Source organism: Pecten maximus, chromosome 4 (genome assembly GCF_902652985.1).
Source record: "Pecten maximus chromosome 4, xPecMax1.1, whole genome shotgun sequence".
Lineage (NCBI taxonomy): Eukaryota > Metazoa > Mollusca > Bivalvia > Pectinida > Pectinidae > Pecten > Pecten maximus.
The window spans coordinates 26,085,701-26,112,554 of NC_047018.1; the positions used below are offsets into that span (position 1 = coordinate 26,085,701).

Below are 26,854 nucleotides of genomic sequence, written 5' to 3' on the forward strand. Positions count from 1 at the left end.
TTAAATTTTACATATGAAATTAATTTATATATACTTTCGTTTTAAAACGTAAACATAAAACTGCGGATCTAATATAATAAAATAGTTCCATGATTGATCAGGGTGCCCAAAATGTTTTATCGGTTTTCTGATATTATGATTTTATAGACTTGTAAGGCTTCTATAAAATGTGCGAATGTCATTAGGAATATCATAGAATGTATGGGTTCAGTAGACTTTTTTCTTGAAAATCAATAATTTGAATTATATTCAAACAGAAGATAAATAGTTGAATACTAAGTTGCCTGACAACAGGTCACGTGACGAAGCTGAAGGTAATTTGTTATTCCTACGCATAGAAATAAAATAGAAACTGATATTTTGAACATGACGGGAAAATGATGCTGTACTCATAATTTACCTTTTTTATTCAAGTTATTCGGAAACAAATACACATAGTTTTTATTTTTAACCACAAAGCCTTACCATACTGAAATATCATAATGACCTATTTGTTATCGGTGGAAATATAAGTGTGTTGTTAGGCTCAACTAGACATGCGAGTTGAATTTAGAACACAACCTCTGGATCTGTGTAGTCATGTAAGTATTAATCGTTTACATGAAATCCAATATCGTCTCACGGTCTACCAATTCGTCAATACTGTTGGTGTATGCAGCTGTAAATCTGCGCCGACTTGCACCATATATTTTTACAAAACTAATCCAAGTGTTCAGTCTACTGTAGGCCTGACAGCTACAGTACATGTAGATTCTAGTCCGCTCTGTCTAAGCTTAAATCACACCGATTTACTGTAATCATATTATTGCATGAATTGGGGCTTTTGATTTAGTTTTTTTTCTAAATATTAACATTTTAAGTCTTCTCCATTTTGGGTCGCTTGTCAGGTGCTTTCATTGTAATATATGTATGGTGCAGTAGATACATGTCTAACTTAAATGTTTGAGTTACATACATTTGTTATTAATTAATATACATTTGTATTTAATTTCAACAAACTCCACTTGATACACTGATATCGTGATGTCCATATTTATTTGTCTAGATACAGATAGGACCTCTCTTACAGGGGACAAAGCATCTAACTACAACTATACACAATGATACAACAAGCACATGCATATGACAATAAATAGCTGGTGTGGTGTCAGATACTTAATTGACAGTCAGACAGTTGATGTTGATTTGGCCGGTTTAAAGCTCCATATTCCCAAAGAAATATATATATATATAAACGTTTACATTTTGACCTCTTTACAGTTTTCAGACTTAATATATATATATGCCTAACAAATTATCGCAAATCAAAAACTGAAGGAAATTATGTAATAATGAAAGTATACTAGAAATTCCCAAATATAATAGCTGCATATATATAGGTCCGATGGACAAGGTCTCTATGCAAAGTCCCACAAAGCAACAGGCGGTTTATCAGTCAACGCAAAATAGTGGAATGTCAAAAGCGTGGGCCTACCAAATCGCAGGCAGTTTCTGCCAAAAAGAAATGTAAAAGGGGCTGAAATCAGCAAACCCCAGGATTTCCTTAGGAAAAGAATTTATTCGTGATTTCATCAAAATTCCATTTGAATAAAATAGACATGAAATAATTGAAATTATATCAAATGTCAAAAGCATGGGCCTACCAAATCGCAGGCAGATTCTGGCAAAAAGAAATGTAAAAGGGGCTGGAATCAGCAAATCCCAGGATTTCCTTAGGAAAAGAATTTATTTGTGATTTCATCAAAATTCCATTTGAATAAAATAGACATGAAATAACTTCTGGAGTTTATATTTAAGCAATTTTACTATGCCAAAGATGAGAACTGTCTATAGTTACCCAAACATTTGCAGAAATGTGAAAAAGGAGAGAGCTATGCTTTACAGTTATGATCCACATTAGTGCTGTCATTTCAGTCATAACAGAAACAGCACGTATGTAAAATATTAATTCTTCATTGAAGATTTTTGATAAACATTTTCATTTCAATATTCACAGGAGGTTCAGGGTGTATATTAGAAAACATCCGATGCTGAAGACCTAGAATCAACTGAACTACAGCCTCGCTTCCATCATGGTAAAATTAACACTTGACCTCATTGCCAGGGGCACCTCTGGCTATACAAAAAAGAAGCGTGATGAATCCATGCAACAGTACCTTCGACGACTGACTCATTTGTATTTAGAGGACAGAAGCATTGATGATGTGGTAAGGTTGTTTTGTCTTTCACTGTAGAATTATTCTTAAAGATTGGACATTGTGGTACATGTGTAGAAGATAAAATGTAAATTATGTATTATACATGTATAGGTATGTATAGGATTTATATATGGTACAGTTTATCTTTGTTAGTTATATTAATCCCATTCTATTACAGGTAGCTGGTCTGTTGTTTTACATTCCTTTCATCACATCTATATGCTGTGTCCCCTAACCTGTCCATCCCGTGTAGGTATCTCTGGGGCTGGTGGAGTGTACATATATATTTACCCAGGTATCTTTTGGGCTGGTGGAGTGTACATATATATTTACCCAGGTATCTCTGGGGCTGGTGGAGTGTACATGTTTACCCTATGGTATCTCTGGGGCTGGTGGAGTGTACATGTTTACCCTATATGGTATCTCTGGGGCTGGTGGAGTGTACATATTTACCCAGGTATCTCTAGATCTGGGGCTGGTGGAGTGTACATATTTACCCTATGGTATCTCTGGGGCTGGTGGAGTGTACATATTTACCCTATGGTATCTCTGGGGCTGGTGGAGTGTACATGTTTACCCTATGGTATCTCTGGGGCTGGTGGAGTGTACATATTTACCCTATGGTATCTCTGGGGCTGGTGGAGTGTACATATTTACCCTATGGTATCTCTTGGGCTGGTGGAGTGTACATATTTACCCTATGGTATCTCTGGGGCTGGTGGAGTGTACATATTTACCCTATGGTATCTCTGGGGCTGGTGGAGTGTACATATTTACCCTATGGTATCTCTGGAGCTGGTGGAGTGTACATGTTTACCCTATGGTATCTCTGGGGCTGGTGGAGTGTACATATTTACCCAGGTATCTCTAGATCTGGGGCTGGTGGAGTATACATATTTACCCTATGTTATCTTAATTTTTACTCCCCAGTCATTGAAACACTTGCCAGTAACACATCTATACTCTATTATTGTTGTTTAAAATCCTATCGACACAATAAGGCCACAAAGGACAGCTTTAAACGGGAACATTTCTGTCAAAGACGGGGGAATTACACTGGTTGAGTGTTCCTATATTTTCATATTGTTTAACCTGTTGTATAGTCATTCAATATGAACATGTGTCATTGACCCAAACATAAGGTGAATTAGTGACATTGTTAATTTGTAATGGCAGTCCATGTCTTCCATTCGCCTAACAGTAATTCTACATGATCTTACGTCTGCAATAAAATTTAATACTCATTTGTTTCTTTTATCAATTATTTTAATTAAATGTGTTGAAGATTCTTACAAATATAAAAAAATAATAAATTTATGTATTTCAGGGAGAGGATATCAGTATGTGCCGTAATTTGACAGTATTATATTTGTATGACAATCAATTAAACAAGATACCATCTCTACATCACAACATGAACCTGACAATGTTGTACCTCCAGAACAACGACATATGTAGAGTAGAAAACCTTTCACCCCTGACACGGCTACAGAAATTGTGAGTATACACATTTAAGTTGCATGTTTTTGATATCCGTTTCATCAAAATTATATTATGAAAGCATAATTGAATTATTATGTCTGATTGCTATTGATGTTTAAAACTTCCAATTCACAATTGATTGAAGCAAATTTCTAAATTTCATTGAAGCAAAAACATATTGATATAATGCTTAATCTGTGTTATATACAACCTGATTAGTATTTCTGAACCAGTGTTTGAATATAAGATATTTTAGGTATAGATTACTACCTTTCATTGATACTAATTAGTGTAAATAATTAAAGGCTTGATATGAGGTAAAACTTTAACATTGATATTAACAGGTATTTGGGAGGTAACTGTATAACCGTTCTATGATATTAACAGGTATTTGGGAGGTAACTGTATAACCGTTCTAGAAGGTCTAGATAAGATGGATAAGCTTCAAGAACTTCATGTTGAAAACCAAAGGCTACCTCCAGGAGAAAAGCTGTTGTTTGACCCAAGGTCTTTGAAAGGAATAGCTGTAAGTATCATGTAGTTTACAATGATTAACAACAGAACTGTAGATATAAATCTACTACAAAATTTCTGTTTCAAGACAAAAGAAACTGACATTTTTAGCCCACCACCTGATGATGGTGGGCTAAAAATGTCAGTTTCTTTTCGAAACAGGCAGCCATCATGAATTTTGACAATTGAAGTTTTATATCGCTATTTCTTAGAAAGAACTGAAGGGATCTTTCTGAAATGTTATCTATAGATTGCCCTTGGTTCCTAGTTATACATATTTCATTTTGGGACCAGCCAGATAACATCATGGCCAACAGACAGCCATCTTGAATTTTGACAACTGAAGTTTGTTATCGCTATTTTACAGAAGGTACTGAAGGGATCTTTCTCAAATTTCATATTTAGGTTCCCCTTGGTCTGTCGTATTGCATTTTTGGACCAATCTGAAAACATTGTCGACAGACAGTCTTTATCGCTTAATCTCAAATTTCATATATATGTTCCCCTTGTTTGAAAAGTACTGGAGGGATGTTTCTCAATTTACACAGATTAGTAAGAGGAAGGGAAAAATAGAGAAAAGATCAATCTGACATGGAACCTATAAAGATCATTCAATGGTGGGTGCCAAGATACCTCTGGGATCTCTTGTTTTAGTTGTTGTGATATGTTGATGTTACAGTTTCGTGTACATGAATACCAAGATTAGCTGTATACTAATCATGTCTCTATGTCAGGTAAGTCTCCATTGTTTGTTACCAGTAGATAAGGTGAACAAAACATTCATTTTCTATCTTTCTCTCCATACCTTTGAGTATATATATATATGCTTTTCATTCTGTGATTGTAGACATGCTATCTAGCATCATAACTAATAACAATATTAATTTAGTCATAAGTTTTCTCTGACTCAAACCTCTGACAAATTCATTATGAATTATTGCCTGTCTGTTACAGATGTCCCTTCAGGTGCTCAACGTGTCCGGTAATGGACTTGACAGTGTCCGCGATATGATTGGTCTGAGGAATATCTCACAGTTCATGGCCAATGACAATGAGTTAAGTGACATGAAGGACTTGGCACACAACTTTGGTAACTGGCCTTGTCTTTGGAGGCTGGAACTGATGGGAAACCCTGTATGTCACAAGGCCAAGTATCGTGACAGGATCATTGTCATGGCAAAAACTCTTGGTAAGGACATACTAAACAGTACCCACTGTATGTAAGGAATCATGTCTTCAATAGAACTAAGAATTTTGTTTTACTCTGCTCTATTGCCTTGAACTTAAAGAACATTTTGTTTCGAAATTTTGTGATAATTGTTTTGTAATACACAAAGACAGAAAGTTGTGAAGAGTCTTGGGAGTTGAGATGTGTGAAAAACATTTCCTCTTGAAGTTATTTTACACAAAGACAGAAAGCTGTGAAGAGTCTTGGAAGTTGAGATGTGTGAAAAATATTTCCTCTTGAAGTTATTTTAAAAGATTACTTTTGTGGCAGATTGTATGGTAAATTTCTTTATTTCTTTTTTATCATTCATTTTTAAAGAGGTGTTAGATGGAAAAGAAATAACAGAAACATCCAGACAGTTCCTTAGAAAATGGCATGCAAATAAAGAAACACAGAAAAAGAAGCGAGATGAAATATATCAGAGAAGTGCTTACGCAGACTTAGGAGACAGTGGTGAGTTACCGAACCTGTTCATTAATCTTCTTCCTCACCACAATATAATTATCTATGTAACAGCATTAAGGAGGCCACACCAAATCAGGGCATTTACTATCAATTTTCTAATAATCAATCTTTTAGAAAATATTTTCAGGGTCAAGTGCCATTTAGATTTTTATTGTGCATATGGCTATTGTCCTTTCTTATTCCAGTCCAAAAGACTATATGGTTGGAAATGATAGTTGGTTTTATAGCTTTAGAAGATCAGATGACAGTACTTTAAGGAGGGTGAGATTTATTCTAACTAAATGTAATTTGGTGTTATAAGTTGACACCATTGATGTATCTACAGGCCTCCACAGATCAGCTGAGTTGCCCCCTGTAAAGGACCCCGCCCGCCCAGTGAAGAGTAGTCAGATACCAGGCTACATGATGCCAGGTAGGTTGACAGCACACTTTGTCTGATCACCCATATTTAGCTGTGTCCATCATCTCACATTGAGGCACCAAGTATATAAAATATAAGTCACCAGATATGTATGATTATCTTTGATCTGTCACCAAGTGGATTTGATTTATCTGTATTTCAATGGAATTTTAATTTCAAGCCATTCAAAAATAAATATTTTCTTAATGATTAAGATATCAATCATTCCATTCCATTAAAAAAAGCAACTACTTAGTACTAGGATATATAGTCAACCATGAGTTACCTCCCCTCCTTAAATCCTACTGTTTAAATTATCTCTGTGTTATACATGTATATTGCTGATGGTGACGGTTTGATTCTTTGAAGTGACATTAACTTGTCTGGGGAATGGTGTAACTGACAAGTCCTGTCCAAACTCATTCACACACCAGTGTTGTTGACATGATCAATTATATGCATGTTTCTCCTTCACAGATTATGTTTGCCACACCTGATAATAGACACCCAACCATAGCTTATAATTATTTATCTGTGTGCTTCAAATGCTTACTTCCAAGTCATCACGATTAAAAAGCTTTGGCGTTGGTTGGCCCATTCTCCATACCTTCCCTTAGATAGAGATTAAGAAAACTTCATAAAACTTTGTTTAACCAGATGTGACAAAACATAGAATCAAAGAAGTGAACATGTGATATAACTATTTTGTTCAGTTATATAAAAAAGTAATTACTAAATCTTAATTTTCAGACCGCTATTTCTTGAAAGATATTAAATAAATAATATCTCCTTTGTTTGTATTTAGGTTACTAGAATATCTTTTCTTGTTTTTTTAATTGCGATTGATTACTTTTCAGACATTAGCCATTTTACTGATTTCACTGAGGTATACACATGATATTAGGATAGACCACTTTGACACTCGTCACCCCTATCGTCTATCTATGAGGTCAATAGAAGAGTTAGACCTTCCTCTGCATGTGACTATAGGCTAGAACGACCCAGTATTTACCTGTAGTCTGTGACTATAGGCTAGAACGACCCAGTATTTACCTGTAGTCTGTGACTATAGGCTAGAACGACCCAGTATTTACCTGTAGTCTGTGACTATAGGCTAGAACGACCCAGTATTTACCTGTAGTCTGTGACTATAGGCTAGAACGACCCAGTATTTACCTGTAGTCTGTGACTATAGGCTAGAACGACCCAGTATTTACCTGTAGTCTGTGACTATAGGCTAGAACGACCCAGTATTTACCTGTAGTCTGTGACTATAGGCTAGAACGACCCAGTATTTACCTGTAGTCTGTGACTATAGGCTAGAACGACCCAGTATTTACCTGTAGTCTGTGACTATAGGCTAGAACGACCCAGTATTTACCTGTAGTCTGTGACTATAGGCTAGAACGACCCAGTATTTACCTGTAGTCTGCGACTTTAACATGAGATTGCATGTTTTATTATTTGCCACCTTTTACTATTACCATGTCCCTCATACAACATCCTCGAGTCAGCTCCTAATTGGTCAGCTTTCATTTATCAGAATATTCTCCATAAACTCTGTATTCTTCCTATGCCATAAACACACATACATCTATGATGAGTGTATAATAATTTATTCTTTACAGTTATATAATAGGTTCAGTTTCAGTTTTTATATTTCGTTTTTAAAGGATTAAAAAAAATTGCAGGGCATTTGTGTGTAATCTATCCAAAATTAAAAACACAGGTATGAGATGAAATGGGCTATTGAACATTGTTAGTAAACCAATTATACTATAGGTATATTGAACAATGTTAGTAACCCAATTATGCTATACGTATATTGAACATTGTTAGTAACCCATTTATACTATAAGTATATTGAACATTGTTAGTAACCCAATTATACTATAAGTATATTGAACATTATTAGTAACTCGACCATAAGTATTATAAGTAATACTATGTCACCATCTTCTCAATAACAGCCAAGACAATATTGAGGACACATATCAGAGGAGGTAGTATGTAGTACACAGGATACTGATGACAACTCTTAATGCTTCCTCTCTTCAGAAATATCCAAAATAACATCATATATGTCTCCTGTCATTTAGTAAATTGGCCTGGCTAAATATCAGTAACATATTAATTTTATCTTCATAATTTTTTGCAATCTTTATAGAAATGACGAAAACAGTATTTAACATTGGATGCATACTAATTATAAGCTGGTTATAAGCTTTGGGGGTTCACTGCGGGCTGACTTATATCAACAATGGGCGTGTGTAGCTTAGGATGATGTTGTAGTGTAGACGGCAGTGTATGGCCAGGTACTTATCATGCATGTTTTATCCAATAGGACTCATGATGAAAGGTGAGATTGGCATTAAACAGATACCATTGTGTTTGGACTGTATATATAGAAGCTTGCATGTATTGTTGCATGGTTGTATTGATTTTGTACCTAATACGTTCAGTTGTGTACTAAACAATGACAAACAGTTTTATGCATTTACAAAAAGTTTATTTACAAACAGTTTAATGTTTTTACAAACAGTTTATTTACAAAACATTTTAATGTATTTACAAACTGCTTAATATATTTACAAACAGTTTTATTTAATTCTAAAATCCTTTACTAAAATGCCTTGTCTTTGTGATGTACACATCATCTCATATCACTACAAAATCTTATGTTGTTGGGGAAGTCTTTATCACCATTGTAAAGAAGAAAGTTTGGAGAAATCCTACAAAAACTAAAAATCCCAAATCTACTTTGAAAATAATTAAATCATCAATTAGCAATAAATGCATGTGAAAAGTTTCCAAAGAAGACACTTGTTTAACAATAGAGAAATGAGTTTTGTTGTGGAGTCTAATACTTGATTTACAGTGTCACACAAGGATATGGTTGTCCTGCTGTATCACACATTCTTACATCTAACATCACTTATCACTACTAAGAGACCCTCTATCAGACACCAGTATTGACGAGTAATTACACATGTTTAAATTAATACTGGGTAACATCAGGGAAGACCAACACAAAGGATTGGGTCCTGTAAGCAATACTATGATAATGAAGAATAGTTTCTATACATGACCGTGCCAAAACATGATGATAGTGTTAAACCCATGTACAGCTAAAACTGAACTAACCTTATACTGCATGCTACTTTATGTTTGAAAACTGTTGTATGTTTGTGAAAATGTGTTGGTGAAAATGTTATGTTGCTAAGGTGGCCATGTTTGAATTATGTTTTATGCAGGTTCAGAAGCCCGTAGATCTGCTAAGAAGCATAGAAGTGGTATGCCATCAAAGACTACATGTTTATAACAGTAGACTTGCAGTGTAAACCAGAAACCTGTCTTTTCCCTTCATTTCTTCCAATGCAAATATTTTAACTGTCCATAGCATTAGTGCTAGATATATATAACCGGTAACTTCCTGGTCAGGATTACCTCTCTAACTTTTAGACATGGTGGCTACACTTACTATGTGGTGCCTGTATGTAATGTGGATTTGTTGTCGGTTGTGGACTACAATACATTTAAAATTTTACATTATATTGTATATCAATGCATATCAAATTAGCAGTCATGCCAGATAAAAGTCTGATTTGTGTGGTGTCAATCCCGGGCAAATGATGCTTCACTTTTTGCATTATTGTTGCATTACTTGTGATATATCAAACATTATTATGTTCAAAATATAATTTGGTAATTTCCACCTCAGTTTTCTGTTATTAGATAAATACTCTATGTAAACATTTGTAACATGTAGTTGTGTTTATCATAGCTTAGTGGACATAATACATGTCTACGGATACAAAGAGAAGCTTACAGTCTGTAGGTGATGTGTTTGAACTTTGCTGTATCAATATATACATAAAGGACACTATGCGCATGGTCTTTCTTACTGCCCAAACTAAGTGCATGTGGTTTCTCTGGGTTGGTATTTCTCTGTGTGTGTGTAAAGAAGTAATTAAATACAATTACATTTCTGCTCAAATCAACCTTGATAGGAAGTATAGAAGGAGCATCCAATCAAAAATTCACTTAAGGTGGTAGGGTACTGATAATATTGTATGTCACATCACACACTGTAACCAGCAATGTGTCAGGCACAGCACAGCACAGCCATACCTGTCCACACTGACCCAGAACAATGGTACCATACCTGTCCACACTGACCCAGAACAATGGTACCATACCTGTCCACACTGACCCAGAACAATGGTACCATACCTGTCCTCACTGACCCAGAACAGTGGTACCATACCTGTCCACACTGACCCAGGACAGTGGTACCATACCTGTCCACACTGACCCAGGACAGTGGTACCATACCTGTCCACACTGACCCAGAACAATGGCACGGTACCTGTCCACACTGACCCAGAACAATGGTACCATACCTGTCCACACTGACCCAGAACAGTGGTACCATACCTGTCCTCACTGACCCAGAACAATGGTACCATACCTGTCCACACTGACCCAGGACAGTGGTACCATACCTGTCCACACTGACCCAGAACAATGGCACGGTACCTGTCCACACTGACCCAGAACAGTGGTACCATACCTGTCCACACTGACCCAGGACAGTGGTACCATACCTGTCCACACTGACCCAGAACAGTGGCACTGTATCTGTCCACACTGACCCAGAACAGTGGTACCATACCTGTCCACACTGACCCAGGACAGTGGTACCATACCTGTCCACACTGACCCAGAACAATGGCATGGTACCTGTCCACACTGACCCAGAACAGTGGTACCATACCTGTCCACACTGACCCAGGACAGTGGTACCATACCTGTCCACACTGACCCAGGACAGTGGTACCATACCTGTCCACACTGACCCAGGACAGTGGTACCATACCTGTCCACACTGACCCAGGACAGTGGTACTATACCTGTCCACACTGACCCAGGACAGTCATACCTGTCCACACTGACCCAGGACAGTCATACCTGTCCACACTGACCCAGAACAGTGGTACCATACCTGTCCACACTGACCCAGAACAGTGGTACCATACCTGTCCACACTGACCCAGGACAGTGGTACCATACCTGTCCACACTGACCCAGAACAATGGCACCATACCTGTCCACACTGACCCAGAACAGTGGTACCATACCTGTCCACACTGACCCAGGACAGTGGTACCATACCTGTCCACACTGACCCAGAACAGTGGTACCATACCTGTCCACACTGACCCAGAACAATGGTACCATACCTGTCCATACTGACCCAGAACAATGGTACCATACCTGTCCACACTGACCCAGAACAATGGCACGGTACCTGTCTACAATTGGCCGGAAGAGTGGCACTGTACCTTTCCACAATGTGCCAGAAGAGTGGCACTGTACCTGTCCACAATGGGTCGAAACAATGGCACCATACCTGTCCGCAATGGGCTGGAAGAGTGGCACCATACCTGTCCACAATAGGCCGGATTAGTGGCAACAAGGGCCGGAAGAGTGGCACTGTACCTGTCCACAACGGGCAGGAATAGTGGCACCATACGTGTCCACACTGGGCCAGAACAGTGGCACTGTACCTGTCCACAATGGGCCGGAATAGTGGCACCATTCCTGTCCACAAAGGACAGTCTTCAACCTATGTCATACAAGTTTTTATATGTAATTTTAATGTTGCATTATCTAAAATCTAACTTCCTGTTAATCAACAAATGCGATTACTAATTTGTCTTAAATTACATGGTAATTAATTTTAAAAATCCATGTGTTCTAACCCAGTTAAGTAGCCACTCAATAAGTTTACCAGTTGCTATAAAATCACATATCCAAACATCTGTATAACTATTCAGGTGCTGTGCTCCACTATGATGAGTAGTTATAAATTCTGTAGGAATACTAAGGGGTCAACTACCACCATCTATTTTTCTTTGAATTGTAAATAGATGTGGACGGAGTTGATGGCAGATTTAGTTTTTTTCTTTACTTTACTATTAGAATTTACTTACTTCCTAAAATATATGTATATACATTTTTAGTTTAAACTGGGTTTAGATACCAGATAGTGTGGATCTCATTGTAGAATAATTGGAGGTAATATTTTTGTAGTGTATCGTAGTGATGTTTTTATAATGAAAATGCACTCTGTCTCTCATAATTACAGAGTGTTAGCCTAACATGATGTAACCTGATAAAAATATAACATCATAAAAGCAACCTAAACAAGAACTTTATCATAAATCTATGTATGTCTGAATTATGTAATTTATAATATAATGGAAATGAAGTTGTATTTGTTTGTGCCATATACATGTATTTTCATGACTGCCATTTATGTTTCTGTTTAATGGGTTATGGAAGGTTTTTAAATGTGTTGTTGTATAAAACATTGAAAATAACTGCCAATCGCTCTGACAGAGTTTGAAGATTCTAGACAACATTGATGGGTATGGATACATTTTCAGTGACATGTGCTTGCTCTTCCTCATTTTGTGTGGTTTTGTTTACTAGGACTTCCCCGGAAACAATTTGACGAGTTATTGGCCCGGACAGCCACAATGGACCCAGCCTCCAGGGAGAAACAGCCAACTCCAGTGAAAGCTAAGAGTGGGGTGCTCAGATCAAAGTGAGTCGAGATGTTGATTATAAGTCAGGTCAATAAGTCATGCATGTAATGATGTATAAGTTGGAATATATGAGAAGCATATCATACAGGATGAAGCTTGTAACATTGTACTTGTATTGAGATCAACAAATAGGGGAAATAAGCATTGAATTAATTTATCTAGTAAGGTATCTCACTAGTTGTATTAGAACAGTTTAGTTAATTTCTAATTTAAAACCAGGTAAGTCAAGTGGTTAGTGAATGATTGAACCTAGTAAGCAATGCAGGTGAGAGAATAATGAAAGCAGGTTAGAAATTCAGGTGAGTGAATAATTAAACCAAATTAGCAATACAGTATAGTTGAGTGAATAATTCAACCAAGTTAGCAGTGCAGGTGAGCGAATAGTTACACTAAGTTAGCAATGCAGTTGAGTGAATAATTAAACCAAGTTAGCAATGCAGTTGAGTGAATAAATAAGCCAGGTTAGCAATACAGGTGAGTGAATAATTTAACTAAATTAGCAATACAGTTGAATGAATAATTAAACCAGGTAAGTAGTGGAGATGACTACTAGAAAGTGACCACATTCTTGAAGTGACTAAGACAAGCTAGCTGAATTGAGTTAAGACAAATTCTTGTGAGCGAGTGACTGATGTAGACTAATTCCAAGGATAATTACTCTACCTTACTTTGACAAACATTCTCTCTATAAAATTGTTCCATACAGATTAGAAACCTGCTATGAGCTTATTGATTGATTTGATAGGTTTTCTTTTAATTTAGTGTGTTAAAAATACGCGAATTAGAAGAAAACTAGTTCATTTATGTAAACTGGCTATATATAATTAAATCATGTTGAGAGTGTGAGAATGAGTGAGCAGCCAAGCCCCAGACTGTGATAACACTGTACTTGCTTGTTGGTAGAACCATAGTGATGACATGAGGGGCTGTTGAGGTAATGTATTGACTCTCTGCTGTGTGGTTGTAGTTTGTTTACTCACAAGTTCCAGTCCAAGTTTTGGTTGTTTACTGACAAGTTTGAATCTGTCACCTGTATGTAGCCTGTACTGCCAGATGTCACCAGTTCAAGGTCATCACATGTATGTAGTCTGAACTGCTTGGGGTCACCAGTTCAAGGTCATCACATGTATGTAGCCTGTACTGCCACAGGTCACCAGTTCAAGGTCATCACCTGTATGTTATCTGTACTGCCACAGGTCACCAGTTCAAGGTCATCACATGTATGTAGTCTGTATTGCCAGATGTCACCTGTTCAAGGTCATCACCTGTATGTTGTTTTGTACTGCCAGAGGCCACCAGTTCAAGGTTCCCACCTTAATGTCGCCTGTACTGCTGAAGGTCACCAGTCCACGGTCATCACCTGTATGTAATCTGTACTGCCACGGGTCACCAGTTCAAGGTCATCACCTCTATCTCTCTGTAACTGACATAGTCCCCTCTCAACGGTCAGCCAATGACAATGGGTTGTCTCTATAACTGCCATAGTCCCCTCTCACCGGTCAGTGAATGAAGATGAGGTGTCTCTGTTACTGCCATAGTCCCCTCTCACTGGTCAGTGAATGAAGATGAGGTGTCTCTGTTACTGCCATAGTCCCCTCTCACCGGTCAGTGAATGAAGATGAGGTGTCTCTATAACTGCCATAGTCCCCTCTCACCGGTCAGTGAATGACAATAGGGTGTCCCTGTAACTGCCATAGTCTCCTCTCGTCAGTCAGTCAATGACAACGGGGTGTTTCTCTTTAACTACCATAGTCCCTCTCAACAGTCAGTCAATGATAGTGGGGTGTCCCTGTAACTGCCATAGTCCCCTCTCAACAGTCAGTCAATGACAATGGGGTGTTTCTCTGTAACTACCATAGTCTCCTCTCGTCAGTCAGTCAATGACAATGGGGTGTTTCTCTGTAACTACCATAGTCCCTCTCAACAGTCAGTCAATGATAGTGGGGTGTCCCTGTAACTACCATAGTCCCTCTCACCTGTCAGTCAATGACAATGGGGTGTCCCTGTAACTACCATAGTCCCTCTCAACAGTCAGTCAATGATAGTGGGGTGTTTCCCTGTAATTACCATAGTCCCTCTCAACAGTCAGTCAATGACAATGGGGTGTTTCTCTGTAACTACCATAGTCCCTCTCACCTGTCAGTCAATGATAGTGGGGTGTCCCTGTAACTACCATAGTCCCTCTCACCTGTCAGTCAATGATAGTGGGGTGTCCCTGTAACTACCATAGTCCCCTCTCAACAGTCAGTCAATGATAGTGGGGTGTCCCTGTAACTACCATAGTCCCTCTCAACAGTCAGTCAATGACAATGGGGTGTTTCTCTGTAACTACCATAGTCCCCTCTCAACAGTCAGTCAATGATAGTGGGGTGTCCCTGTAACTACCATAGTCCCTCTCAACAGTCAGTCAATGATAGTGGGGTGTCCCTGTAACTACCATAGTCCCTCTCAACAGTCAGTCAATGAGAGTGGGGTGTTTCTCTGTAACTACCATAGTCCCTCTCACCTGTCAGTCAATGACAATGGGGTGTTTCTCTGTAACTACCATAGTCCCTCTCACCTGTCAGTCAATGATAGTGGGGTGTCCCTGTAACTACCATAGTCCCCTCTCACCTGTCAGTCAATGATAGTGGGGTGTCCCTGTAACTACCATAGTCCCCTCTCAACAGTCAGTCAATGTGAGTGGGGTGTCACAACAACAACTAAGAGATCTCTCTCACTACCACAGTCCCCTCCCACCTGTCAGTCAACAACAGCTGACAGATCTCTTGTGACTACCAAAGTCCCCTCCCACCTGTCAGTCAACAACAGCTGACAGATCTCTTGTGACTACCAAAGTCCCCTCCCACCTGTCAGTCAACAACAGCTGACAGATCTCTTGTGACTACCAAAGTCCCCTCCCACCTTTCACTCAACAACAACTGAGATATGTCTCTGTCACTATCATATTCCCCTCTCACCTGTCAATCAACAACAACCGAGACTATGTCTCTGTCACTATCATATTCCCCTCTCAACCTGTCACTCAACAACAACCGAGATATGTCTCTGTCACTATCATATTCCCCTCTCACCTGTCAATCAACAACAACCGAGATATGTCTCTGTCACTATCATATTCCCCTCTCACCTGTCAATCAACAACAACCGAGATATGTCTCTGTCACTATCATATTCCCCTCTCACCTGTCAGTCAATTGATATGTCTTTGAGATCACTGTGTTCTGAATTTTGGCTCATTCACAATTTTTGTTAATCCCAAGACCATTTACAATATTTATCCATTTTGTGAGTGATTTAACACTTAAGTATTTGTGTGTATGCAATATGTCTTGTTTAACAGTGAATTGGTCTGTATGATTTGCAGTAAACGTTCCTCACATTTTTGTTGGATTCCCGTACATTGTAGATCCTTGTTCCTATTACTCTCCAGTATTCCAAGCGACGAGTACAGCGAGTGATGGGTAAAGGATCTAAACCCTTGCTAACCTTTTAACAGTAAAGTTGTACACTTGTGTAGTCCTCAACAATCAATGGTACCATCATACTAGTGTCTCCTCATATTAGATGCTAGGTGAGGTTTTTGTTATGGACTGTGAACATGGCATGTGTTACCAGTGAGTTCACCTCGCATGGTGTTCTGTGTGATTGCAGTGATTAATTGACTAATCATAACTATATCAAATTATCATATACTTTATACAATTTTACCTTTTATCTATTGTAAGTTGTAATTCTGAGCAACCCAGTTATTTCTTCCATAATTTGATTGTAAACATATTTAACTTTTATCCCTCCCTGTAGTTATAACATCCATGATCTGATATAGTGTAGAACATATCCTTTAAAATAATTACAGACATGTTTAAACCTGTACTGTACTTCCCTGTTGTTGACCTTGAGGTACTGGAAACATTGTCTCAACATGACTAGATTACTACATAGATTTCATTGAAACATCTGTATCAGTGTTTTGGTAGTTGTTAAATATGTAATCTATCTTCTGTTTCTTTTAAATGCATATCAAAACTTGACATTACCTTTATGGTAGGGTGTTGTCTGTCAATCTGTACATCAATTATGGTAGGGTGTTGTCTGTCAATCTGTACATCAATTATGGTAGGGTGTTGTCTGTCAATCTGTACATCAATTATGGTAGGGTGTTGTCTGTCAATCTGTACATCAATTATGGTAGGGTGTTGTCTGTCAATCTGTACATCAATCTTATAAACCCTTTGTCTGGAGATTTCTTTAGCTCTCATTTTTCAAGGAGCTATGTAGGATTATTCATGATAATGATGTAGGACTAGTAATCATGAAAATGATGTAGGATTAGTGATCATGATAATGATGTAGGATTAGTGATCATGATATTGATGTAGGATTAGTAATCATGATATTGATGTAGGATTAGTAATCATGATAATGATGTAGGATTAGTAATGAAATCATGATAATGATGTAGGATTAGTAATCATGATAATGATGTAGGTATGAAATCATGATAATGATGTAGGATTAGTAATCATGATAATGATGTAGGATTAGTTATCATGATAATAATGTAGGATTAGTAATCATGATAATGATGTAGGATTAGTAATCATGATAATGATGTAGGATTAGTAATCATGATAATAATGTAGGATTAGTTATGATAATAATGTAGTATTAGTAATCACGATAATGATGTAGGATAAGTAATCATGATTATTATATAGGATTTGTAATCATGATTATGATGTAGGATTAGCAATCATGATAATGATGTAGGATAAGTAATAATGATCTACCTGTACCATGATAATATACAGGATAAGTAATCATGATAATGATGTAGGATTAGTAATCATGACTATGATGTAGGATTAGTAATCATGATTATGATGTAGGGTTAGTAATCATGATATTGGTGTAGGATTCGTTACTATGATAATGATGTAGGATTAGTAATCATGATAATGATATAGGATTTGTAATCATGATAATGATGTAGGATTAGTAATCATGGCAATGATGTAGGATTTGTAATCATGATAATGATGTAGGATTAGTAATCATGATAATGATGTAGGTAAAGTAATAATGATCTACCTGTACCATGATACTTATACAGGATAAGTAATCATGATAATGATGTAGGATTAGTAATCATGATTATGATGTAGGATTAGTAATCATGATAATTATACAGGATTAGTGATCATGAAAATGATGTAGGACTAGTAATCATGATAGTGATGTAGGATTAGTAATCATGATTATGATGTATTATTAGTTATCATGATAATAATGTAGGATTAGTAATCATGATAATGATGTAGGATTAGTAATCATGACAATGATGTAGGATTAGTTATCATGATAATAATGTAGGATTAGTTATCATGATAATAATGTAGTATTAGTAATCACGATAATGATGTAGGATAAGTAATCATGATTATTATATAGGATTTGTAATCATGATTATGATGTAGGATTAGCAATCATGATAATGATGTAGGATAAGTAATAATGATCTACCTGTACCATGATAATTATACAGGATAAGTAATCATGATAATGATGTAGGATTAGTAATCATGACTATGATGTAGGATTAGTAATCATGATTATGATGTAGGGTTAGTAATCATGATATTGGTGTAGGATTCGTTACTATGATAATGATGTAGGATTAGTAATCATGATAATGATATAGGATTTGTAATCATGATAATGATGTAGGATTAGTAATCATGGCAATGATGTAGGATTTGTAATCATGATAATGATGTAGGATTAGTAATCATGATAATGATGTAGGTTAAGTAATAATGATCTACCTGTACCATGATACTTATACAGGATAAGTAATCCTGATAATGACGTAGGATTAGTAATCATGATTATGAAGTAGGATTAGTAATCATGATAATTATACAGGATTAGTGATCATGAAAATGATGTAGGACTAGTAATCATGATAGTGATGTAGGATTAGTAATCATGATTATGATGTAGGATTAGTGATCATGATAATTATGTAGGACTAGTAATCACGATAATGATGTAAGATTAGTAATCATGATAATGATGTAGGATTAGTAATCATGATAATGATGTAGGATAAGTAATAATGATCCATCTGTACCATGATACTTATACAGGATAAGTAATCATGATAATGATGTAGGATTAGTAATCAAGATTATGATGTAGGATTAGTAATCATGATAATTATACAGGATTAGTAATCATGAAAATGATGTAGGACTAGTAATCATGATAGTGATGTAGGATTAGAAATCATGATTATGATGTAGGATTAGTGATCATGATAATTATGTAGGACTAGTAATCACGATAATGATGTAAGATTAGTAATCATGATAATGATGTAGGATTCGTTACTATGATAATGATGTAGGATTAGTGGTCATGATTATGATGTAGGATTAGTAATAATGATTATGATGTAGGATTTGTAATCATGATTATGATGTAGGATTAGTAATCATGATTATGATGTAGGATTCGTTACTATGATAATGATGTAGGATTAGTAATCATGATATAGATGTAGGATTAGTAATCGTGATAATGATGTAGGATTAGTGATCATGATAATGATGTAGGATTAGTGATAATGATATAGGATTAGTAATCATGATATTGATGTAGGATTAGTAATCATGATATTGATGTAGGATTAGTAATCATGATAATGATGTTGGACAAGTAATCATGATAATGATGTAGGATTAGTAATCATGATAATTGATGTAGGATTAGTAATCATGATATTGATGTAGGATAAGTAATCATGATAATGATGTAGGACTAGTAATCATGATAATTGATGTAGGATTAGTAATCATGATATTGATGTAGGATTAGTAATCATGATAATGATGTTGGACTAGTAATCATGATAATGACGTAGGATTAGTAATCATGATATTGATGTAGGATAAGTAATCATGATTATGATGTAGGATTAGTAATCATGATAATGATGTAGGTAAGAAATCATGATAATAATGTAGGATTAGTAATGAAATCATGATAATGATGTAGGATAGTAATAATGATCTAACTGTACCATGATAATTATACAGGATAAGTAATCATGATAATGATGTAGGATTAGTAATCATGATTATGATGTAGGATTAGTAATCATGATAAGTATACAGGATAAGTAATCATGATAATGATGTAGTTATGTTTTGCTGAGTAGCATTTCTATTCAGTCTTTGTAAAAGTTATTGTACTTTGTTATACCCCCGCAACGAAGTTAGGGGGGTATACTGGAATCAGGTTGTCCGTCCGTCCGTCTGTCTGTAGACACATTTTGTCCGGACAACTCCTCCTAAACCGATGGGCCAATTCCGATGAAACTTCACACAAATATTAATGATCATGTTTAGATGTGCATGCCACTTTAATTTTCTCAAAATTATGGTTGCTATGGCAACTGGTCACTATAAACAGGTTTTCTGATAAGAACCATAACTTTAAGATTGTCCGGACAACTCCTCCTGAACTAAATGGCCAATTTCAATGAAACTTCACACAAATATAGAGGACCATGTGTAGATGTGCATGCCACTTTTTTTTTTTTTTTCAAAATTATGGTTGCTATGGCAACTGGTCACTATAAACAGGTTTTCTGATAAGAACCATAACTTTAAGTTTGTCCGGACAACTCCTCCTAAACCGAAGGGCCGATTTCAATGAAACTTCACACAAAAAATAGAGGACCATGTGTAGATGTGCATGCCACTTTCTTTTTTTTCAAAATTATGGTTGCTATGGCAACTGGTCACTATATTACTGGGTTATCTTAGTTAGCCTCTAATTAACAGTTCCAATTCACCATTGACTCGTGCAGATTGTGGGGGTATTAGTCAGCCATCCTGGCGACAGTTCTAGTTTATTATCCTTTTAAAATCTTTTCAGGGCTTTCTTACCAGGACATATAGTAATTGTGTTTTAAGTAGCATTTTGATTAAACAATGACTGATATTTGTGCCCACAGCCTCCTAGTTTAAATCATAAAACCATATCTAGAACTTGGTCAAGATAAACAGCTTGTTTTCCAAATGGGCATATTTTCAAGATGTGTTTACCCTGCAAGAAATCTATGGCTTATTTTCAAGATCTGGTTATTTTCAAGTCTGACTCAATTTAACTTACATTCTCTTTCTCCACAGACATGCCGATGAATTTGCAACACTACCACCTTCTGCCACAGTGGCATCTGCACCACTGCGGCGACGCCCGCTTATGAGCATGACCTTTGAACTGTCTGGAAACCTTGACAGCACCCAACACATACACCCGGGGATGATCATACACTGAGTGTGCTGAGTGATCATACACAAACATACATTAATATAGAGGTCACTCAGGCTAACACTGGACAAGAGAGAGGATATATGACAGTGTTCAGTTTCATACGCAGTGTTCAATGCTAGAAATTAACTGTTGGATGTGTTTTTTCAGCAATCATATGACACAAAGCTTAAGGGTGCTTAATCTGCTAAGTTAGAGTCTGCATTGTCACAGAGTACTGGGTAGACAGAACTCCCCAGTGGACTTGAGGATCTGTATGACACAGTACTGGGTAGACAGTACTCCCCAGTGGACTTGAGGATCTGTATGACACAGTACTGGGTAGTCAGTACTCACCCGTAGACTTGAGGATCTGTATGACACAGTACTGGGTAGACAGTACTCCCCAGTGGACTTGAGGATCTGTATGACACAGTACTGGGTAGACAGTACTCCCCAGTGGACTTGAGGATCTGTATGACACAGTACTGGGTAGTCAGTACTCGCCCGTAGACTTGAGGATCTGTATGACACAGTACTGGGATGACAGTACTGACCCGTAGACTTGAGGATCAGTATGACACAGTACTGGGTAGACAGTGTACTCCCCAGTGGACTTGAGGATCTGTATGACACAGTACTGGGATGACAGAACTCACCAGTGGACTTGAGGATCTGTATGACACAGTACTGGGTAGACAGTACTCACCAGTGGACTTGAGGATCTGTATGGCACAGTACTGGGTAGACAGTACTCCCCTGTGGACTTGAGGATCTGTATGACACAGTACTGGGTAGACAGTACTCCCCTGTGGACTTGAGGATCTGTATGACACAGTACTTGGTAGACAGTACTATCCAGTGGACTTGAGGATCTGTATGGGTATACAGTACTCACCAGTGGACTTGAGGATCTGTATGACACAGTACTGGGTAGTCAGTACTCCCCAGTGGACTTGAGGATCTGTATGACACAGTACTGGGATGACAGAACTCACCTGTGGCCTTGAGGATCTGTATAGTAATATAAACCACATGACGAGACTGGTCACATGACGAGACTAGTGGTTTATACTGCCATTACTGGTATCACTTGTGGTTCATTGGGAGATATTTCGATGGTGGATTTTCACCAAAACATTAAACAGCAGACAGTCTATATGACCATATACTTGGAATTAGTCACTGGTTTTTCTGTAGTGGAACCTGTATTTAGCAGATATCAAACACTGACTTCACTGTAACAAGGGCTAAATGCATATTTTGTTATGGTTTGAGTTAAGAAGAGAACTGCAAATTATGTTTACTGAATTATTTTTCAGTGCAATGTTGTAAGTTATTAATGAAAAAAGGCATCTAAATGTTATATGGAATGTCTCACATATACAGTATGTTATATGGAATGTCTCAATGTTAGTGCATTTAATTGTTCTCTCATTTAGCAAAGGCTGACCCAGTGCAACCTTATCAGTATTACAATGTTAATGTGGATATTTATGAACACTTTCCAATCTAAAAAGTCATTATGATTTCTAGAATTATATCTGTTGAATGAACTTTTTTTTCTATTAATAAAATTATTCTCAATCTTTCGAATTGTTAACAGCACAGATGAGTATTTTTCCTGTGCAGAGAAAGGTTTTCTGTAGTTTCTGTGTTGAGATTAGTTTAATATTTTGGATTATCACTCCGTCCTGTATTATGAGGTGCTATACCATCATACCGTCCACTTCCTGTTAATGATAGAATCATTGTTACTTCGTATATATATATATTGCTCGTTAAGTCTGTGATATCAATTAAATTATTCTTTTCTGTATTGATAGTGTGATTTTTTTCAATTAACAATAATTAATTAACAAGTTAATGTTTTAATGGAATCATCTGAATTAGCCAGTGCAGTATATACTCTAGGCCTATGTTGCTACCCCTTATCATCTGTATGTGTAATGATTCATGTTTAACTAGCAAAAACGAAATATTTCCTGATCATTCTTTTTTCATGTTAAATTCAGAGTCTGATCTGAAAATATTTGTAAGTAATTATTTAGAATATCCATATTTTTTACAATATTTGATGTAAAACAAATTCATGTGTCTCTTGGAAAGGGAAGTGTAAATGTGTGATGGTGTTGATGTATGATGAGGGTGACTGTATGATGGGGTGACTGTATGATTAGGGCGGCTGTATGATGAGTGTGGCTACTATGATGGGGTGACTGTATGATTAGGGTGACCTTATGATTAGGGCGGCTGTATGATTAGGGCGACTGTATGATTAGAGTGACTGTATGATTAGGGCGGCTGTATGATGGGGTGACTATGATTAGGGTGACTGTATGATTAGGGCGGCTGTATGATTAGGGCGACTGTATGATTAGGGCGGCTGTATGATGGGGTGGCTGTATGATGAGTATGGATGTATGATTAGGGTGACTGTATGATGAGCGTTGATGTATGATTAGGATGACTGTATGAAGAGTTTGGATGTATGATGGGGTGGCTGTATGATGAGTATGGATGTATGTTTGGGTGGCTGTATGATTAGGGCGGCTGTATGAAGAGTTTGGATGTATGATTGGGTGGCTGTATGAAGTGTTTGGATGTATGTTTGGGTGGCTGTATGATTAGGGCGGCTGTATGAAGTGTTTGGATGTATGATTGGGTGGCTGTATGAAGTGTTTGGATGTATGATTGGGTGGCTGTAAGAATGTCAGTAATTTGCATGAAAATGAATGAGTCTGAAAATAACTTTTTATGAGTGAATCTTCAAAAGATGATTTATTTCTACAGACATTGCCCAAGAACAGATCTTTTGCATGAAGTAACTATTTGAATTAATCACATACATGTAGTTGTATTTCAAATACGAAAATAGGAAGTTTCACTCTTTGTGCATATAAAATCCTCCTACCTTTGTGTAACTGAAGCTATCCTACAAGGTACAGTTGTATGTAATATGTATTAGATACTGTTTAAGTGGAGGGGAAGCATCTGTTACGTGTGTGTGTGGGGGGGGGGGGGGAGGAACTGGTTATGTATGGGAATAGACAATAAGCTAGTCATATTTAATGTTTGTGTGTGATTTATGTCTGTAAAGGAAACATTAACAGCCATGCCTGTTTTTTTGTAGCTGGGGTAATTGTGTTTGTGTTACTTGAAACTATTCATCAGAAACTTTTTATTAAGTTTCTTAATAATCTTTTCATTTTGTCTTTCATAGTTTTTATTCATTTTTCACTTTATGTCTGTTAAATCATTTAAAGGGCATTTGACCACAGAATCACTGATCAGTCTTCATGTTTAGGAATGTATTGATAGAATTGTCCTTATTGTAGCTGATAAGTGCTTATGTATCCAGATCTGGGTAAATTTACAGCAAGGTGTTAATGGCTGTGATTTAGATTTATATCTGTTAGGTAGTCATCAGTATTTTACTTATCAGTGTTGCTGTGAAGTATATTTTCTATATTGATTAAACAATGAGTATTAATTTTCGCTATGTCAGCCCTGTAGTACAGGGCCCATACACTACCGTTAGGGTACCGGGTACTACACACAGGTTAACTGGTGGTGGAGGGCTCCATAATGTTAGTTTATATAAATATTTGTCATGGAGGAAGTTAAGAATATGGGCAGGACTAATTTAAGTAAATTTGGGGGAAGTTCACTTCAGATGGACTATATGTTAAGGGGTTATTTGAGAACATGGTAATTAGTTTCTGTTAAAAATATGGTAGTTTGACAGGACATGAGATTGGGAGGTTGGGGATAAGAGAGTACATCAAACAAGATGGACATCACCATCATTGTCAGCTTCCACAACATTTTAAATCTGCATCATTAAAGTATGATTGGCGACAAAATAACATGTGTAATATAACTCCTTGGTACGACTTTGAAGATTTTTTTTAACCATTCCATGCTAATTTTTATCATTTATTTTATTGATTCTGTCACTGTGACTTTGATTTGACACTGTCAATAACTTCCTAATGTGTTCAGTATATAATCCCTGTGTGCTATGTATATTTTTACCTAGATATGTTATTTTGTGTCACTACCCACTTGACCAGGTGATAAACACATTTGGTTTTTAAACTTAATATATATTTTTATTTGCTTTTGTTTGACATGAGCTGATAGGAAGTAATGCTATTGTTTTATATGCTTTGTTGTCTTTGGGAGGGTAATTTTGGACATAGGTACACAGACATGATACTTGCCCCATCATGTCTGTGTACCTATCAGTTTTACAGGTGTATAGGGACCAGGGGTTTTACCTAACAGTGATATATATTTTGAATGAAAAATTGGTCAGAGATGTACAACATGTTTTATAATTACTTTTTTTATTTTTCATTCTTGTAGGCTTTATATATTCAATGTTGATCTATTGTGTTTACACTTAAACTGACCATTGTCCAGTTAGGGTAGTGGGTGTCACACTGTTGTTTTTAAATACCCTATGTGATAATTTGGGGAAAGGTAGGCATGCACAGGAATAGAAATTGCTGTACCACCATCAAATCAAATTTCAAAGATATGACCACTTTTTTATTTTTCACATAAAATTTAGAAGAAATTTTAGCAAGATCGAAGAAACACGTGATTTCATTATGTTACACGTGACATTTTGTGTACATTTACATGTGTCGTCGGAGTACTTTGTGTAGGGAGACACTACTAGTATAAGTGTGCACACACATTGGGAGACACTGCACATATGTAGAGGCCAACCCTTATGTGAGTAGATTTTTATGTATGGGGGACACTACATGTGTGTAATTGTATACATATGTTAGACAAATATTATGTATGTGTGCAAAGTGTAGCATGTTACTTGTGTGTAGGTGTGCATATGTGTGGAGGACACTATAAAATACACACATGGAAAGAAAACTGTCTAATTGAACATGTGCATAGGAAATTTTGCATGTATGTTTAAGCACATGTGTAGGGATGTAGTGTATCGCAAACAATTGCTCAATTTATGTTACTGGGTGGATGGAAACAATTTTTGTCTCTGTTATCAATGCAAACATAGAAATAATAAAGAAAACATGGAAAGTTTAGTTTTGTTGTCCTTTGTCACAAAGGTTAGTTTAGACTCAGATTGCAATTTAAGAAATAACTAATGTCGGTATTATTCTTGGTTTTCAAATTAAAGCTTCAAATTTGAGAAAGTAATCAAAGGATGAGGAACCATAATGGAAATCAGTACGCCCCTTTATTCAATATGAAGCTGAAAACAATTGGCTGTTACACCACAGGCGTCTGGTTCTGATTAGTATTGGTATAAAAACAAATACCAGCCCTACTGTAATATATCAACACTTCATAGTAGAGTAGGGACAAATATTTTGTTCCATAAATACTAACCAGACTCAGGTCGCCTGTGGTTACATTTCAAATTATTACACAAAAGATGTTTGTGTTTTTAGCTGACTTGATGGTAGGGCAAGTGACCAACTCATGCTGTGGTGCCACACCCAGCTCTCTGACTGTCCGATGACAATATTTCTATATTCCGAGATGAATGGCTACCAAGTCTGCTCAACTGAACCTGGACTTCCTTTTAAGTTCACCCAGATCGAATGTATTTAATGATTTTTTCACTTCTGTATTTTGG

General features: G+C 36.7%; 1 protein-coding gene and 1 long non-coding RNA gene across 15 annotated transcripts; one reads left to right on the top strand and one right to left on the bottom strand.

Annotated features, from left to right (window-relative positions):
- Positions 1-159: 159 nt before the first annotated feature.
- LOC117325630 (protein phosphatase 1 regulatory subunit 42-like) lies at positions 160-26,297 on the top strand. Of its 14 annotated transcripts, none has more exons than XR_004532354.1 (12): positions 160-581; positions 1,997-2,207; positions 3,526-3,695; positions 4,068-4,206; positions 5,148-5,382; positions 5,740-5,874; positions 6,188-6,298; positions 7,144-7,172; positions 9,541-9,579; positions 12,785-12,899; positions 13,804-13,834; positions 21,102-21,289. XR_004532354.1 is itself a non-coding variant. In XM_033882015.1 (12 exons), exons 2-11 carry the CDS (start codon positions 2,073-2,075, stop codon positions 13,820-13,822), a joined length of 1,113 nt encoding a protein of 370 aa, XP_033737906.1. In that variant the 5' UTR covers positions 160-581; positions 1,997-2,072; the 3' UTR covers positions 13,823-13,834; positions 21,102-21,289. The 14 variants fall into 14 exon arrangements, 11 of the variants coding, with proteins under 11 accessions (XP_033737906.1, XP_033737909.1, XP_033737908.1 ...); XM_033882015.1 differs by lacking the exon at positions 7,144-7,172 and adding an exon at positions 8,631-8,645; XR_004532355.1 differs by having other exon boundaries at positions 163-581; positions 6,212-6,298.
- LOC117325632 lies at positions 10,975-11,343 on the bottom strand. Its single transcript, XR_004532357.1, has 3 exons — positions 11,229-11,343; positions 11,030-11,165; positions 10,975-10,995 (listed from the first exon to the last, which is right to left on the bottom strand). It is a non-coding gene; the product is annotated as an uncharacterized LOC117325632 (long non-coding RNA).
- Positions 26,298-26,854: the final 557 nt, after the last annotated feature.